Source organism: Prinia subflava, chromosome 1, assembly GCF_021018805.1.
Source record: "Prinia subflava isolate CZ2003 ecotype Zambia chromosome 1, Cam_Psub_1.2, whole genome shotgun sequence".
In the NCBI taxonomy this organism is placed as follows: domain Eukaryota; kingdom Metazoa; phylum Chordata; class Aves; order Passeriformes; family Cisticolidae; genus Prinia; species Prinia subflava.
In genome coordinates this window covers 16,343,731-16,363,265 of record NC_086247.1, presented here as the reverse complement: position 1 = coordinate 16,363,265, position 19,535 = coordinate 16,343,731, and the positions used below count along the sequence as shown (strand labels likewise).

At 33.8% G+C, this 19,535-nt stretch overlaps 1 protein-coding gene across 3 annotated transcripts in view; it reads right to left on the bottom strand.

Annotated features, from left to right (window-relative positions):
• CSMD3 (CUB and Sushi multiple domains 3) overlaps positions 1–19,535 on the bottom strand; it is a 585,345-nt gene that overhangs the window by 117,286 nt on the left and 448,524 nt on the right. For 2 of the 3 annotated variants that reach the window (XM_063423509.1, XM_063423591.1), the window contains 3 exons: positions 2,866–2,979; positions 1,972–2,067; positions 902–1,105 (listed from right to left, as the gene is read on the bottom strand). In XM_063423509.1, coding sequence (XP_063279579.1) covers positions 902–1,105; positions 1,972–2,067; positions 2,866–2,979 — 414 coding nt within the window. The remainder of the gene's footprint in view (positions 1–901; positions 1,106–1,971; positions 2,068–2,865; positions 2,980–19,535) is intronic. The other variant, XM_063423676.1, reaches the window with a different exon arrangement.

Sequence of the window (19,535 nt, the reverse complement as noted above, 5' to 3'; positions counted from 1 at the left end):
TGTTTAAAACTTGATTTATCAGATTTTGTCAATATTACCCCACTGATACTTAGCCTTGATCTCTATCAGGATTTTGGTATTTTGGCGATAATCTTTTAATTTACTAAAAACACTCATACTCTACCAGGCACCATCAGCTGGTTAGCACGGCAGATGAAACCTCAGCCTAATGAAAATATGTTCTTTGTTTTCTTTACACCTACTCACCTAAACTTCTGTTTATGTTCTCTACTGGAGTTACTATCATAATACCATTTTTGTAAAGGGTCATGATGTTTTTTATAAAGAAATCTGTTCCCAATCAGGAAAACTAAAGTTTTCATTTCAATTACTAGATTTCCAATTGGTCCAAGTCAGTTTATAAATACCAATGGATGCACAATAATTTAAGAATTTAATTTTGAGAATTTAATCTCAGAGTGACTAGGATCAGACCAGAGGTATGTTTTCTGATCTGAAAAGCTGCTGGCCTTTTCCTGGCAAGTAATAAAATATTAATGTAACTATTTCTAAATCTTTAATACAGTAGTGTTTTTCCTAATAGCTTGCAATGTTTTGTTAGAGATCTTCAGTGTAAAAGCATCTTAATCTTGCAAGAATTGAGGGCACAAAGTGATATTTCTGATTCTTGATTAAAGAGGGGCAGCTATCACATAAATTATGGCAGCAGAGCATGTGCATGACTGTGAAAGTTCACAGCAAGGTTAGAACAGAAATGGAATAGAAAGGTTAGAATAGAAAAGAGACTATAACTTAACCTTGAATAAAAAAGAAAGTAAATTAAAGTAATCAAGAATAAAATACTATACCAATGACAAAGAATAAACACATTCAACTAGAGAATAGTCTACACTTTAAGCAGTAATTAGTCATATTATATTGAAAAGCCTTAGAAACTCACCAATACATGTAGGGAGTGAATCATTCCATTGTGCCAATGCATTTGGTACTGTATCACATCTAATTGCTGTTGACCCATGGAGGATATAGCCTGGATTGCACTCAAAAAGAACCAGTGAACCAACTGCAAACTCATTTCCAATCCTTTTTCCAAATCTTGGTTCAGGCACAGAGCTACACTGTGTTGCACTTGTTCTTGGAACAGCTGTGAACATACAAACAATCATGGATTCTTAATTTTAGCTTTGGTGAGGGGAATACAGATATTAACCACAAATATTTTAAATGCCTGGAAGAAACTTTCAGCTATTTCCCAGTTGAGAAAATTTCCATAATCCCCTAATGAATCTTCACAATAGAGATTGCTCACTTTTGGTGTCTGAGTTACTCTTAAGGAGAGCAGAGCACTGATATCCTTGCCAAGATTGGAAATAATGCATAAAATCCACATGAAAACCTTTCTAAAATGACACTTATAAGAAATACTACCATGAGATACTCAACTCATACAGGGTTTCAAAATAAAATTTTGTGTCAGATATTTACATTTATCCATGTGGATTTCTAAATGTGTGTTCTGACTGTCAGGAGGATTTATATATAATGAAAGAATGAATTCCAGTTGCAAGTTTTGGTATATAAAAATTTCCCACTTGACCCATAAAAAGGAAAATAATGTGAACCAAGAAAAGTATCTTAATAACAGTAAAAGCATTTTTAACCTACATATAATAACATTTACAGCTATTCACATTTAAATTGAGAGATAAACCAGTTAGAGCACCCAGATGGATCTAACATTTGTCGATCAGATTAGCAAACAAAACCAGCAGTTTTGTATAACTGTCTTCTTAAATTTGGAATCCCTCTTATGCTTCTTAAGTATTTGTTATCAGCTTTAAAATACAGATAAAAGAATAGTTTCAAACATTTTTCAAAACATGTAGAAGGAGTGACACATTCTATTGTTAAAAGGCTGTTACTTTCTTCTTCATTCTCAGTCTGTTTCTCTGATGATTTACAAACTATGATGAACAGAATAAATGTACACATTTTTCCAGGTTGTCTTACCTTGATAAACAAAATGAAATCCTTTAGCTGTTATTGGTCCAACTGAGGTAAATCTGACTGTGATCTGGTTCCCTGAACTCAATGGAAGGGATTCACCTACTCAAACAATGAAAATACAAAGCTATCATAGCCACTTCTTAGTAAAGAAAACAGCTGTGAACATCTTTGCAGCTAGAAATGATACTCTCCAAACCCTGTTTTGCTTCAGTAAATTTTGCAAGATATATGCACTTTTAATATTTTGTTTTAACAGTATTATGTTATTCTAGAAAAGAGTTTAAACTGATCTTAGTTACTAAGAATATTTGTTGATTTTTTCCTTTACCAAAAACAAACATCACACCCCCAAAAAACCAAAAACCAAACCAACAAACCAACAACAATAAAAACAATAACAACAAATACCTACACCACAACAGCCCTCACCCCAAAATAAGACAGACAACCAAAATGGGAAAAAAACCCACAAACACTACAAAAACCCTAATGCCCCCCTACATCTTTAAATAGACTCAACAGGTAACTAATCTATTTAATTTTACTTTAGCACAAATATGCCTTTCTTTTCCTTTAAAATATCTAATACCTATTTCAAATTACTCACTAGATAAAGCTATAAAGGTACAGAGTAAGAACACCTAAATAACCACAACATTAGCTAAATATCAAGATAGAAACAAACAAACAAATTTAAAAAATTATTTTACTTCATTTCATTCATCAATGCAAAGATTTTGAAGTGTTCAGTTCAAAATATGGATTTCATATATTTGCATGAGATGAATGTAAACAAATACGACAATCCTTTTTTTCTCTATTTTTGGACTACATTTTATTTCTAGGCTCATTACAAAAATGTCATTAATGATATACTGACAGTTCTATTAATGATACCTGAATGAGATCCTGAGAGTGAGGATAACAAAGACGACTGGAGAGCTGGGCCATCATAAACTTCAACGACGTCATGGAGGGATGTCTGGAAAAACACAAACTGGCCAAAAACAACTGACCAAATAGAAAAAAAAAAAAAGAAGGGAGTAGCCAAGACAAAAAAGAAAACCAAAGCCAAACACAGGAAATAGAATAAGAAAGGGGAACAAAAAGAGAGAGAACAAAATGTATATTAATGTAGGTTTTAAAAATAACTAAGTCAGCTATGCTGGTGCTGAATGTAGGTTATTTTTCAAACCATAACAACAGTAAAAGGATGAAAATACATCTAAAAGAGATAATGAAGGTACAGAAGCCATACATATAATCATTAAAAGATTCTAGTAATTACAGAACAAAACAAATATTTCTGCTGTTGAATTATTTTCTCCTTTCAAATTTTTTCAAATTCCTTCCCCCACATATCCAAGTTCTCTGGTCAATTTTTTCCTTTATAATTCCAGGCATATTATTATAGACTTTGCTTTATTAATTAATTTTGTTGATAACCCTCTGTAAAATCTACTTACCATGGAATGTTTCCCTTTTTTGAGTATATTACCATTCAACATATTTTTGCTCTTGTGAAATAAATGAGCAACTGTTGAAGGCAACAAACACTTTTCAGAATACAGCTATTGAATCACAAAAATCTTTATTTTTTAAGTAATTCTAGTAGAGCAACTCAATGAAAGGCTTATTTTTGGACCTAAGTTCAAAGGTTTGCACAGCCTATTTGAATTGCATGTGTTTTCACTTTCAATACAAGTACTCAGTGAAAAGAAAAGACAATTTTCTGGTTTAGTTCTTACCCTAGTACCTAGAAAACATTTATATCCAACACCACAAGCAGTGGAGGGGAAAATAACTTAGGAACTATACACAGACAAAGGTGGAAGCAGTCAGATATTTTTAGGTACTAGAACATCTAAAAAGAGAAACTGAAGCGGTTTCTGTTCCTTATTCAGGTTAGACATTTTCAAATAAATATTCCAGTGTGTTGCTACTAGGTTCTATTTGTCTGCCTACTGTTCTACAGTATCTTCATTTGGTAGTTTTAGCTTTAGAAGATGAATCTCTCACCTCCAATTCTTTCAATTAATATATATCCCTAAAATTTTAAAAATAGTATATTAAAACTACACTGTCTTCAAATTGTTGATTTTTTGACCATTTTTTTGAAAAGGCAGTTCCATATTCCTTATTCATGATTTATCATCTACTCATTTCACTTTTTAAAAGCCTCTTTTTAAAGGAAAAGAATGGATGTTACATTCATAAAAATTTGAAACAAAAGTTTTTCTGAGACACTTCCAAAGATTCTTGTTCATTTTTAAGAGGAACTATAAGTGAGCTGATGAATTATCTTCATAATTTCTCTTCAATTTCCAGAAAATTAATAGTTTATGTTTTTACAGGTCTGGCTTATTTTCAGAATAGTATTTATCTGGCTTTATGTCTTCTCTTCGGTGTTGCTAAAGACAACTAACAAGCTTTTAATCCAGCTAATTGTTTCTGTCACATTTTTACTTTTATCAAATCTTTTTTCATACTCAATGAATTTCATTTTGCCTTTGAGACAAGAAAAGTGACTTTTCCACTGCTGTTTCCCATGCTGCATTATGTTTCAAACTATGCATGGAAAATTCAGGCAAGAGCTGAGGCTCCTGTAACAAGCACACATAACTGTTATCAAGAGCTGTATCCTGGGAAAACTGTAAAAATGGAATTGTTAAGCTACATTTGTATTTTACTGGGTTATTTAAAATATTTACCCACAATTTTACCATATAGTGAGTCAAATTCCAAGGTCTTTCTGTATGTTTTGTACGTATTTTAATATTGGTTTTGCCTCTAGCTTTGTCCTGTGAACCCTTTGATTGAAAAGTATAACACTGAAGAAAGTGATCTAATACATGCCCTAAAATCAGTCACTATGGAATGAGAAAGGCCCACATATCATTTTTGGTAACTTTTTTTTACATGATCATTTATGCATTTCCTAATAAAATACAGACAAAAATATAACATAGCCAAAAGTTTTCATTAACTTAAGACTAAACATATTTAGAAGAGATTGGAGGTGGTTGAGACAACAAAAGAAGTGACAAAGAGGAATTAGTGCCCGAAAGGGGTTAACATGGAACAGCAGCAAGCTCAGGTAAGGGGTTTTGAGCCCTTTATGATCAATTTATGTGAGTCAAGCTGCTTTCTCAAATTAAGTGGGAATATGCTCCAGCCACTAGGGAAGAAAGAAGCTAGATCCTGTTCCTTCTTTTTCCTGTGCCAGGATACTTTCTTTTTATTAATTAAATTGCGAAATGTTGAAATGTATAGTGATTGATACCTGACCAGCTGACATAATGTCACAAGAAAGTAAATTCTGATTATTAGAAAAAAAGAAAAGTTCATTATTCCTGTGTTTCCTGGTGCTCATTTTTGTCTACTCCATTTGTATGTGTTCATTCTTTTATTTCCTAGTGTTTAAAAATAATTTTCTTAAATAATAACCAACATATTTTAAGCCAGTATAAAAGTCCCTTCTAAATTAACAAAAGTTGATAAAATATAACATGAGTATCCAGTATAGTCTGCCCTTGGGAAACAAATAATAGAAAACTATTATCCAGTTCAAATAAAGGCCACATCACTTCAGAAATCTGGGTGTGATTTTTTTTTTCTTTAATAATGGATGGATAAGCATTCTCTAAATAATGACTCAACCAACTGCTATCTCTTGTCAGCCGTCATGAAATACTGAAAGTCACCTGTTCAAACTTGATGTCTAAAGTTGGGCTGCAAATTATTTCTGAATTTATGCTCATCTTGGCCTTCGATACTTTGTAGCAATACTATTTAAACAGAAAATATATTTTCCCTATTTTTTGTGGTTTAATATTTTACTTACACATTTAGTTGTCTTTTATTTTACAAGATAAACAATGCGAGGTTCAAAAAAACGCTTCCTCTTGAAATCTTGATAGTTACTGATTTATTCATTTCTTCAAAAAATAAACAAAATACATCTTTAGGGGTTTTTTAAACATTTCCATTTGTGTGATTTTTTTTACTTTCAAAATTCCAGGAAAAGTTTAATGTTAATATTGCCAATAATTTAGGATGGTGAGGGAATCCATTAATTCAAATTATGTCAGCACAAGCAAGCTCCCTTTTAAACAGGCAAGAGCTAGATAAGCAGACTTTCCATCCCTCTAAATATCTAGATGTTTCTGTGGCCTTCATCACTGTAACATCCGGACACTTTCAACAAGTTTGGAAAGCATCTAACAACAGATGGAATTGGCCAAAAATAATTTGCTAGAAATTTTAGTTTCATTTTTAGAGTATGAAATATACATGTACAGAGTTTACATTTGCCTGATTTAAAAAAAATACTGATATAATTTAAATAGTATTAGATTATAACCAGTATTCTCAGTATAATTCCTATCACAAAATTAGAAAGTAACTGAGACTAGAAGCCTTCACAATTATCCAGTACAGTCCTTTTGCAGACAGGATGGCCATTTAGAGCAGATTGCTCTGGCCCACGTATTATCAGGTTTTGAATTTCTATGGGGATGAAGAAACCACAACATCTTTGGGCAAGTTGAGCCAGCATCCTGCCTTCCTTACAGTTTTTATCCCTTGCCTTGCCTTTGCCTTTGCCTTCCTTTCCCTTGGCTGAACAGTGCCAACTCTCTACTTTTAGGCATCTTGATCATTTCCAATATTTGCAGGTGACGAGGACAATTTGCTCTGCCACCTTCCCAGGTACAGAGGTGAGACCAATTGGCTTATCGTTCCTTCAATCCTTCCCCTTGCTTTTTTTGAAGACAGGAATGTTCTTGTCTTTTTCTAGCCCTTGGGAACCTCCCTCAGCTGTCACAACCTTCCAAGGGTAACTGACCTCCCATGCACTCCACCATGTCCCACAGGTTTGCCTTTGCCCAGTCTGTCTAAGTGCTCCATCACCTAGTCCTCCTCTAAGTCATCCTTACTCTAGACTTTTCTGCTGGTCTCAGGGTTCCGGGATTGTTCAAGATTGGTTTACTGGTAAAGACTGCAGTTAAGAAGAAATGTATTAATTCATGTTTCTCTGCATCATTTTTCTTCAGAGACTTCACCCCAGATTCAATTCTACATGGATTCTGACTTTCCTAACCCCATCTTTTCAGTGTATTTCAAGTGTTTGTATTCTTCATTGAACATCTGACCTTGCTTCAACCTCTTGAATTTTGTTTTATGTTCAAGTTTTATCAGCAGCTCCTTGTTCATCCTTGTGCAGGGTCCTTGCCACCTTTGTTAGTCTGATCATTGGCATGGACCATTACTTTCTTAAAGGGGTGACCCCTGAAAATAAAATGTACTTCCTGCATTTCTCATCTCTCTGGGGCCATGAACAATCAGAGCCTTTCAAAAGAGAGTCCTGAATTGCTCACATTCCTGACTGTACTGGGTCTGACTGAGATAGAGCTCATTTTTCTTTGGCAGCCCTCAGTGTTTTGCTCTGCACTGGTAGCTGGAAGGGCTAACACCAGTGTTAACACCAGTGTTAACAAGGGGCTGGGGGAGCGGACACAGCCAGGACAGCTGACCCAAATTAACCAAAGAGCTATTATTTACCATATGATGGCAGCACAGATAGAAAAGCTAAGGGAGAAAGGGGGAATGTGGCAGTGTTTTATCCTACACTGTTTGCCTTCTGGAGAAACTGTTAAGTGGGCCGAGGCCCTGCTTCCTGGGAAGTGTCTGAACATTGCTCCTGACGGAGCAATGTTCAGATTAACTGTTCCCTTCATGCACACATGAAGTTTTGCTTGTCTTTTTTTGCCTTAAACCTGCTAGTTGTTTTTCGTCCTTCTCTCTCTCCCGTCTTCCACTGGGAAGGGATCTTGGTGGGCACCTAACATCCAGCCAAGGTCAACCCACTACACTGTCCCAACAAATAGTTAAACCTAACTCAAAATTCAAACATGTAGCATGTAGTTTTCATTAATGCTAGTAGTAGTAGATCAAGTAGTATTTACCTGGATAAAATAGATTTATTTTATATATTATGCCAGCTATTTGATATAAAGAAATACTCTTGATAACTTACATGGATAACAATGGAATAAGGTGATAATTCTTCACCATGGCTTTTCCCTTCTTAGGGATATTTTGCATTCCTAATGATTTATGAAATCAGTAAACTTTAGTGTAAAATCAATTCCACTACTGTTGTAATTCACTTGCCTTTAAGAAAATATCAGAAGTACTAACATGGTTTAAGCATTGTTATTACAGGAACTGAAATGTGCAATTCATATAAGCCCTGCTAGTGAGGCTTTAGGTATTTGTTTAAAGGCTGAAATGGCATTTTTAATGATTGGTGTTAGTAACTGACAAAGGAACATGAAAATCAACCCTATTAACTAGAATAGGACCCAAATTATCTTAATACATACATATGCCTCCAATCAAACTCTATTTCAGTCTGGAAAAGTCATACATGAGCTTTATCGTGGTCATTATTTTCTACAGTAACTTCACTGTTTCTCTTGCACCAAATTAGTTGGAAGAACTGAGCAAAATCCCAAAAAAAACAAAAGACCCAGATAAATCAACTGATTTGTTAAGAATGATAGTTTAAAATATTGCTTGAAAATGGTAGTTCAGATAATTTTCTCTAATTTCCTCTAATATATTTGAAACAGGTTTTTTTTTCTAACTGGGAGTGAAAAATTAAGATGTTCAGGTGTCTAACACTTCTGTATAAAATAGGTCTAATTTTAGAGCTGGAGGTCTTTGGCAGAATTTGAGGTTACTCTGTAGAAGTTAACTCTAAAAGAGTTCTGAGAAGAAACTTCTCATAGTTTCAAAAATAATTTCTGTCATCTGTCTAAATAATATTTCCAAAAGAGAGTTTTGTTCACGATGTGAAAAAAGAAAATATAAAACTTTTATTTTTCAGTGAAAAAAACACTAAAAATCCATTTCTGTCTGGTCCACTGATGATGTTTTTGTTGCTTATGATTTAGCTTTAATTTTTTTTTCCTATGAACTCCTATAAAGCAAATACAATACCTTATTTAGTTTTTGTGTTTTTGTTTTTTTTTGTTTGTTTGTTTTTGTTTTTGTTTTTGTTTTTGTTTTTGTTTAGAAAGAAAATAAAAAAGAGGAAGAAGTCCTCAGTTTTGAGGAACTTCTTTAAAAAACAGGGATCTCTCACTAGAGAAATAGTCTCTGATGATTAAGGATAACAAGTGTGCACTAAGAATGAAGAAATGCAAGTTTATCATGCACCTCATGCATTCTCTGGAGTCCCCACTCGCTGTGCTAAGTGGTGGTTCATGGTCAGCCAGCCAAATGATAAATGGCAATGGAGAAAATAATCTATGCTTTAAATAAACAGGATTCAGGCATAATTCTAGAAAGCAGAAAACTACTGTGTAGTGTTTTCTCTCAATGACAAAGACTCAGCAAGTTTTTACAGTTGACCATATTAGTGTTATCAGTCAAATGTCAGGAAAAACTCTAGTGCTCATTGTCATAAAAAAGAGAGGAATTATTCTCAAAATAAATACCTGCATTAAGATTTGACTACACTAGTATGATGACAATCATTTTTCAACTGTTTTCTTTGCAGGTGTTACAGATTTATTTTTTTTTTTAAGAGGAGGGGAGAAAGGAGTGGGGTTTTTTGTGAGAAACAACATTATTTAAATTTTTCACTTCTACAGTTTCCTTTGGAACTTCTCAAACCAGCCAGGATACAGCCTTGAAAAAAATAAAATGCATAAATGAATAGAATATCTGCATCTAGAAATATTTAAAGTAAAGGTCCATTGATTATTTATATGAAGTAGCTCTGCATTTATTGACTGCAAGACAAGAGTTTTGCATAGAATAGTTTAATCATGGAAATTATATTTAATAAACTCAGAGATGGTCTGATACAAAGGCCTATTATGACCCTTTGCTGTCTTAATCTATGACAAAAGTAGAAAAATTACTTTTACTATAATGTTAAAAATGTACCTACTTTTTAGTTTACCTCCTGTTCCAACTTATATCTGCCCCTCCTATTGGAACACAGCTTTTCTCTTTAAATGGCTCCCTTAATTTAAGTATTTAGCTTCATAACAAACAGCAGATAAGAAAAAAAGAGAAATTTTCCTTTGTATTTAGGATGAACCAGCAATACACTGTCATGCACTGAACTAGAATGATGGACTGACTCACTATTTTAAAAGTAACTTATACACACGTAGACACAAAAAAAACAGGTGTTTGCACCCTTCTGCTGAGAAAAATGTCCTGTAAAACTGCAAGATAATTTAAATGTTTGTTGGTCTTTTTGAGGAGAAGCATTTCAATAATCTCTGAGAAGGTTTTTGAAGGAAAAGATTGAAAGATGATAGCCTAAAGAGATGATTTTACAGAATTCATGGATAGGAATATTGCTTTCACTAAGGAAACCTAAATTAACTTTGACCAGCTCACATAAAAGAATTAGAAGATCTGATATTTTACTGTTCGGTGTAATAGTTCAGTTTGACATAACACTGACTATGTCTGAGTTAGCACTGCTACTATCACTTCTAAATGAAAACAGTAGCAGAGGTCTCATTTTTAAAAAATGTTTCTCCACTTACATTTCCAAACATTTGGTTGTCTGCCAGTTACTTTTAGTATATTCAGTCTCGTTTGTGTCACACTGATCTTTAATGATATCAGTTACATTTCTCTGTAATGGTTGACATTTCTTATCATATGCTGTAACAGGAAAGTTATTAATTGTTTGTGAATACAAACTAGAGCCCCTGCTAATTGTGTCCTGTTGTGTAAATCCTGATTCATTTCAAAGAAACAGAATAAAACAGTTTTCTAGCTCCTGACATTGGAAGAAACAAAAACTAATTCCACCTATATGATCCTCTTGGGTGCACTACAGATTAGATGTCAAAATAAGGCTAGAGAGGGGTATATGTGTAAACCACTGGCATGAGTTAAGGACAGAGGGGTGCTGAGTGACTGAAACTGAGCAATGAAACTGAATGGAGTTGATATATTAATGTTACAAAAAATAATCAGCTATAAAATAAAGAAAATAATTATATAACTGAGATTTGCTAAAGCTGTCAAGAGAGAAAAGGACCCCCCCACATAGATATACATATAATAACACACATAAATATGGATATCTATATACATTTTCTATAGCAACTGAGCTATAGATTAGTTATAGAAACTTTACACAGGCTTCCCAGTATAAAGAAGTACGACTATACAAGACAAACCTACAAAAGTCCTCAAAGATAACAGAATTCTATTTCAATATCATATGTATAGCACAAATTACTGTTATTAGAAAATTGATATGAGCGATCAACATAAAAGTGATGGAGGTTTTCCAAACCACACATAGATGTGCCAGTTAACTGTATTTAAATAGGGTGAATTAATTTGAATATAAACTAGTTGTCCCAATGTATGTGACTTACACGACTGTCTAGTTCTTAATCTCTGTGGAGACTTTCCTTTAAGTCTGTGGAAAAAGTCTTTACTGAATTATCTGCTTTTCATCGAGTCTTATTTGTGTTCCTTTGGTAGTCTCAGCTGGAGTTCTCAAATAGAATCCTACATTTCCTGGCATGACATCCAGATGATTAGGGAGGAAAAGGCAGAAGAAATTATTCTCTCTGCAAACAAGGAAGAGATGAAGCAGGGCAAGAAAGAGTTCTGGTTCTTAAAGCTCTCATGTGCCATTTTCCTCCCGCAGACGAAGGTGAAGAAAATAGCTGTTCCATTCTGTGATCTCAAAAAACCAGAGCACAGAGACCTAGACTGAGCTGCAAGCCATCCTCTGTTCCTCCTTTGTTTTAATTCTACACAGGAAGTGTTGAACAGAAACATGATGATTTTTCCTCTCTCCTGTTACTGTATTCCTGCATTCTCAGACTCAGAGAGGAAGAAGGAGATGGGATCTGCTGTATTTCATGTTTGAGAAAAGGAAATATTTACCCAAAATATGAAAAGACAATAAGAATATATTTGGGAGACAGAAGATGAGGCAGTTATTAACACTAGAAGCTCAGCATGAGGAAGCCATGTTAAACTGCACAGAAAAAAAGCTTACATGTATATTTCGTCACAAATGAGCACAATTCTACCTAAAATGTGAGATTTAGGACTTTTACTGGAGCTGGAAGAGGACTGAACTCTGCTAATTAACACATTTCCTCCTTTCTTCTAAAATCAGCAGGGTTTATTTTACTATATAAACTATCATTCTCCTCCTGGTCTCAAACCTCTGCCTCCCTTTCTTCTTCTCACTTTCTGCAGCTCCCCTCCCTCTCTCCTGGCCTGAATCATCATGCATACATGTAAAGCTCTTTCAAGATCTGCAGCCCAACTGTAGAGGGAAAAAAATTAAAACAGTATTTGTTATTTCTTGCTAGTTATATCATGTTATTTTACATTATATTATTAATTACAGAGTATATTATTTGCAATAATTTAGAAATTACTACTGTGTACATCTGCTATCTATTACAGAAACCTGGAGGAAGCATCAAACCCTCTAACTTTCTTTTCTCTATATTGATTGGTTTTGATTTTACTCAACTGAAATTAAAACATCTATTATCATTTGTTTAAACAGGTAACATAGATTTATTTATCCCTGTGGACAAAAAGAATTGTATCTTATAATTTTAACTCCTTTAACACTCTTCAGATTTATTATTTTATAACTGAGATGTGGAATTTATCTCATTTTGCCTAACCTACCTAAAAAGTAGATTTTTTTTGTTCCTTATTCAATATTCTTGCTGAGTGGAAGGAAACACAATTAAAAAGATTTAAAAAGAAAAAAGGGTTCTGTTCCTGTGTGTTCTGGTTTCAGCCAGGACAGGGTAACATTTTGCAGTAGCCAGGAGGGGGCATGGCCGGGACAGGAGGTTTTTCTTTACCACCTCATGTCATTGTCAGGGAATGGGGGAAGGAAGGCTCTTTGATGAGAGGGAGTTCCTTCAGGTCCAGCAAGCCTGGCAGAGAGAGCCATCTGGTACTGTCTATTATCATCTGGGGTTTTTCCATGTGAATTGTTTCTTTCCTTATGCCCTCTGTCATTAATACAATCTCTGTTACCGATCTTATCCCATTGCTGCTTACAGTAAATTGTTCTTATCTCAAACCATGATTTTTGAGCCTCCAGTTCTTATCTCCAGTCATCCACAAGAGGGAAGGGGGATGGGGCAGCAAGTGGCAGTATGGTTTTAGTGGGAGCACTAAATTGGTGCTCCCAAATCATAATACTGTGAAATTTGATTGACTTACTATTTTATTTTCTTATTTTAATTTTTGAAAGAATGTAATTCTCAATGTCTTGCATGAAAAATACACCTTTCATACATTGCCAGTTCATTTCTAAACTAGGGAAAGAGGCTTGAAGTGATAATACAGCTGAAGTAGAAGAGTCTGACAAAAAAAAATATAGATGGCCCTAGGCAGCAATTATATTTTATTTAATAGACTGAGAGTGAGTTAACAGACCTGGAGCAATGACTAGAGTGAGAATAAGAAATCTAATTTGAATAAAAGCTGTATGGAGAAAGACTACTGATAAATTAGGCTATATATTGTTTGATATAAAAGTACACTAGCTTCAAAACATCCTACTGAAACACTTTAATGAAGGTGTGCAGAAATTTTCCTATATTATGTCAGTCCTACATATAGTCTTTCTTAAAAACTTAAGTAGATCTTTGGTCATAAGTATTTTTTTTAATTAGGTATTTTTGTGATACATAACCAAACACATTTTAAATCTATGCTAATGGCTAACAGATCCATCAATGATTAATGTGTAAACCTAAATAAAAGCAGAAGAATGAGAGAATTATGTTTCATGTCTACTTTGCATAGGCTTTATTTTCTAAGATTATTTTACCAAGGCAGTAGTCAATGATGCTTTGAACAGCTAATTTGAAGTTAACTGTTTTGTACAGTTTAAATTTCTGGCTTCAAATCTTCTCTGAGGGGAATATCAAGGGAGACAAAACTATGTGTTCACTTCTCTGAAAGTCCACCAGTTAGCAATACAGTAGTGAGAAAAAAAATAAATTGAAAATATAATTAATGATATTTTCTTCTTCTAAATAAAAGACAATTCTTTACTGTTATGATGTGCAAGTACTCAGGATTCTCTGAAAAGGACAAGACAATTAGGTGGAATGCTTTTCACTTGGGCCCAGTAATTGTAACCTAAAGAGGTTTTTTTTTCTTTATTCTCTTACAAAATAGTGTGTGAACAGGAAAAGAATCCAAGACTGTTCAGCTAACAACTACAGACATTTACTTTAAGCTGAAGAAGCCACTACTCAGATAATAACATTCTGAGACCAGTTGTGCACATTGCAAGATCCATCACTTCATTGGTCCATTTTATTGAGAAACGTGAGTGGAAGAGGTCAGACAAGGCAGAGCATAAGTAGGAGGGCATTGCCCTGCTACTACGAAAGTGTTCTGAACCACAGAAATGTGAAGAGCTTGGTAATCTTGAACATGGGCAGCATTTTCCAATCCCGCCTCATTGTGTTCTTACACAGCTGCTTATATGCTTTGAGAAAACAAATCTGAATCACACTTTCATAGCACCTGGCTGTGTAAAGCAGGATTTTCTGAAAAGAAAGAAACTGGTAAATCAAAATATCAAAACAATGACATTAAATTTGTTTATTGCTGATTTTTCTCTTACAGTCTCTGTACTGAAGGAGAAAGGAAATACCTCCAACTTTTTGTTTTCCTATAGATCTTAACAGTAGCCTGTATAACAAAAGGAATATCCAAAGAGATAAAAGGTCTAGAAAATTTGTTTTTGTTTATGATCCTTGTGAGGGTAATAAAAAAATCATTCATAAAACTATTATCTATAAAGACACAAATTACATGAAGTTCAAATTAATTGTATTTTTCAAACCCCTTCATTAGAGTTCTGGGAAGAACTGCTTTTTTAATGCAACAAAATTATATAAAAAAATAGCAACATGAAATTGGCTATTGAAGTATTTAAATACGGTGCCCAAATTTGAAGGCTGGTCTTCCCTTGCTAAATTTGTTTTTAAGTCTCTCTCTAATGCTTAGGGAGGGAGAATAACATGCTACAGGGAGAATAACCTCTTATATAATATACATAGTAGAAGGAATAGACAATTGAAACTGGAATAATAATAGTAATATTAAGAAGAATATAATAATAGAACAGCATTAGGCCAAAATAAGAAAGAACTTAAAATAGGAAGTTTAACTGAAACCATACGATTAATTATGTAATAAGGGTTCTAGATTTAATAGCAAAGTCACTTTGAAAAAACTCCGTTTCTTCCATCACCTCTCAGTTAATTTAGAGCTACTAATTAAAAGTACAACAGCTTTCTGCATATAATAATTATCTTTTATCATCCTACTAGTAAATGTTAATTTTTAGATCAGATGATTAATCACTTCATTCATCTAACAAATTATCACTTCAGTTTACTGAATCATATGGATGAAATTAATACTTGAGTAATTATTTTTCCTTTCATTAGTAGGCAAACCCTAAAGAACTCCCAGAGGAACACTAGGAAAAAAAAAAGAGAAAACACAGAAATAATCTTTCATAGTCAAAATCAGCAAAAATTATACAAAGGAAACCTGTGAAAGGAAAAAGTGAAAACATTCCAGCAATTTGATAGTAGTAAATATGAGAAACAGGACTTCATCAATATGATCCTTATAGGAAATAGAATCACTTATCAGTTGCCAGTCTGGCAACAGATGTTGCCTGATTCTGTAACTGAAATGTGAAATCAAAACCTAGGGATGTTTCAGGACGTAAATGACAAACTTTTTTATTTTTGGAGAAAGAAAATCTTGCATAGCAATCAGCTGGTCATTGCAGGATCCAAAGTCCTTTGTAGAAAATGGGATGGGAGAAAGGTGGTGGAGAACAGGAGGAACAGATGACTTGGAGAAATAGAAGTTTGACTGGGTAATTCAATAATGAGAAACCTTACAAAACACAGGCTTCTTAGAAGTCCATTTCTGATTGTCTGTTATAATTTCTAAACAGTCCAAGTGGGTGTGCACCTTTATATGTATTTTAAAATGACAGGTCACTCCAGGCCTCAAGTATTAAAGCAAAAAGCAGAGTATTCCATCCAATGTTATATTTAATATGTGCACTGTTAGTGTGGAATTTGAGGTGTGGTAGTCAGAACAAGACAACCATGTCACTCTGACTTCATCCCAAACATTTACAAAACCTGGACAGATGTGGTACAGGTGCTTTATCAGAGCAGTGCTCTTGCACAGGTCTCACCCCATGTCAATAATAAAGTTTGTGATTGCCTTTTTCTTCTCATGCAATTGTCATATAATCAGTTAGAGCTGGGCAGGTCTCACTGGCTTTGAGGTTTTACCCTTTCACAAAATATATGTATATGAATACATATATGTATTTGTATCCATATATATATATATATATATATATACACATTACTTTTCCTACTCTTCCCATTCCTTCTTCCACTATGCATGCCTTGTAATCATCAAATTATATTGTCCTCCTCCAATTTCCTGCCTTACTGCCATACCCTAGGTGCCACCTCTCAGAAACAAGAAGACTGTCATCCTTCAATTATTTCCATGATGGCTGCCAAAACCAGAAATTCAACATCTTCACTATGTAACAACTCAAAGCAATTTCCTCTCACCAAATAGCCATATTTGGACAGTCTTTTAATGACTTTCCAAAACACAATTCAAGTTCTAAAGAGATTTAGAACTTTTTAAAGAGATGGGATTACTTTTTGCCTCAAAATATGTGCAACTACCAACTTCCAAGTTTGTTTTTTTCCCTCTAAGAGGATTTATTCACATTTTCCTGAAATTTACCGATGTTAGCAAGCAGATGTGATTTATTTCTCTCTAAAATTCAACAAGAAAATTTCTTTTAAAATCACTTCAAATAAACTCCTGGATACAAACAGCAAATGGCTAACATCCCCATCTCCTTTTTTCAGTAAAACAGATTGTTCAGGGGTTCTGTTTTTAATCTGCCAGTTCTGCAGTCAGGAATACATATGGAAAAAACACAATGAAAAATATAGTGGGGATTGCAAATACCTTTTTACTTGTTTTCTAAACAAAGGAAATTAAATAGAAATCACTGAGAGAAATCCAGAATCTTTGAAGTTTGTATCTGTGTATACAGTGGGGAAGACAAATAGTTGAGTCAATACAGGTAATCTTAGTTGAGAGAGAATTGTCTTATATCCAAAGGAATACAATGATGAGGAAAAGTGAGAAAAGTGGATTACAGGTATGTAAACAGGGCCTAGCAGTGAACCATTTCATAAGCAGAAGATGTTTTGTAAAAGAAATTTTTGCATTCCTTGATCCTATTCTGATCCTAATGAGCTCCTTCCCTGAAATATATCAGAATATTTCAGGATGAAAACTTGGCCATGGTCACCCTAATTTTTCATGGTATTCCTGTCCAGGTCTCTCTGTCTCTTATTGTCAAAAAGTGTAACATGTATCAGGCATTTCTGCAGTTGTTCTGTTAGGATGATTTTCCTATTGATTTTTGGAGCTACAGAATAGGGAAATGCAATGGAGGGGGAGAAACATAACAAAAACCCCAAACTACTAAAACCAAAAAACCACAAATTTCAAGAGAAAGAAAGACCTGGTCCACACAACTGGCCTGGCTTGAAGACTGAGAAAGCAGCTTTTTAATTCATGCAGATTAGCAGTAAAAATTACACCTTCATTATTAATATAACCTTATGATAAGATGACCTAACAAATGCAAATGCAATTTTGCTATTGTCCCTCCAAAGTACTGCAATCTGTCCTAAGAAGTAAAACCTAAAAGAAAAGAAAATTGTTCAGAAAATATGCCACCATTTAGTCTCCTCCCTGGGACAATAATGTGTTGAAAAGCTTGTAAGCAATGATTGTAATGGAGTCTTTCCTCCAATATTTGGACTAACTACAAACCCAGACTAATTTCAGCTCTTTTAATAACAGCCTTTTCTGTGAACAAGATTTGATGATTAAATATTTGGAGCAGCTGGAGTCACACTGCTTAGAAAATAAAAAAAAAAAAAATAAAAAGAGAAAAAGTCTTTAGAAATCTTTCATCAATTCAATCATATTACAGTCAAATTATTTTACTTATTGGGGAACTGTGAATTTCTTTGAAGTCCACAGATGTAGTCTTATCATTCGACTTTGGGTTTAGGGCATTAAAATGACAGCTCTACTAGAGCCATATGTTTATAGTCAAACTAAATAGCTTAAGCTATTTTGCAGTCTATATTTAATTGGTCATTATTTTATTTGAACACATCATTAATATTTGAGCCAAAACTAATCATTTTTATTGAAAAAAATCTAAAAACAGCACAGAAAAAGTGGCTTCAAATCACATGAGGCAACTAAATTCTTTAAATTTCATTTCAAAAATACACTGAATAGTTTGAGGTCCTTTAAATGTCACCCTACAGTGACTTTTTTATTGGCATCTGCTCACTTGGCAAGCATGTTAAGTAAGCACTGAACCAATGAATGAAATACTCCCCAGCTGTGAGTTTGAGTACATAAAACTGTCTAGTTCTTCCTCTCAGAACCTAGGAGATTCATAGTTAAGTGGAAAGTGATAGGAAATGACCTTCTGGTACTTCTATGATTCACTCAGTTAGCATCTCAATAACACAAACTTGTCCTTGAATTAGAAAAGCAAACCAGCTAACCAGCAGCTAATAGTTATATAACTAATGCTCACCTCTATTCTTCCAAAAATCTTAGACTGCAAGCTCTAGCTATTCTTTGGAAAGTCTGTGGCACAGTAATCCATGTATATTTGAAATTATGATAAAAAACATATCCACTATCTACCAGGTATGTTTGAAATACAATATTTTGCTACTGGGCTTTTCCTATTTAAATAAAAATAGTTAGCATTATTGCTCTGTGTTTGATATACAGTGGAAAATAAAAGTATTTGGCACAACCTTGTTAAAAGTAGCCAAATATTCTTCAAAGGAATAAATTCTTACATTAAAGAATAAATAATTTCATTATATGTATATATAACTTAAATTCTTGTACTACAACAATTTTTATACCAAATTATAATAATATTTATATTTTAAATAGCACTTTTAGGTACATATTTATGTATTCTGGAGAAGAGAATACTTATGCTCACTAAAGTCCCTCCCAAAACCACAACAAAAATTATTTCCAGCATATAAGCAATCCTGCCTTCCATTTTCCTTTTTCAGATGGAAACATAAATCTATTAGGCACTCATTCTGAAGACAGGCTATGGTCATGGCTTCCTGTACCTGTAGAAAAACTAACATAATGCAGTGCATCACCTGAAATTCTTCTTGTGTCCAACAACACTCTAAGAAGGAGAGATATTATTGTCACATATGCACTTACTAATAAGTAATTAATAATACTAACATTTCTTTTCACCTTCACCAAATCACTAATAGCTTGAATTTGAATCATCCAATCTCAAGCCACTAAATGGTTGCTCACTGAAACCTTTACCACACATGCATAAGAAAAATCATGAAGTT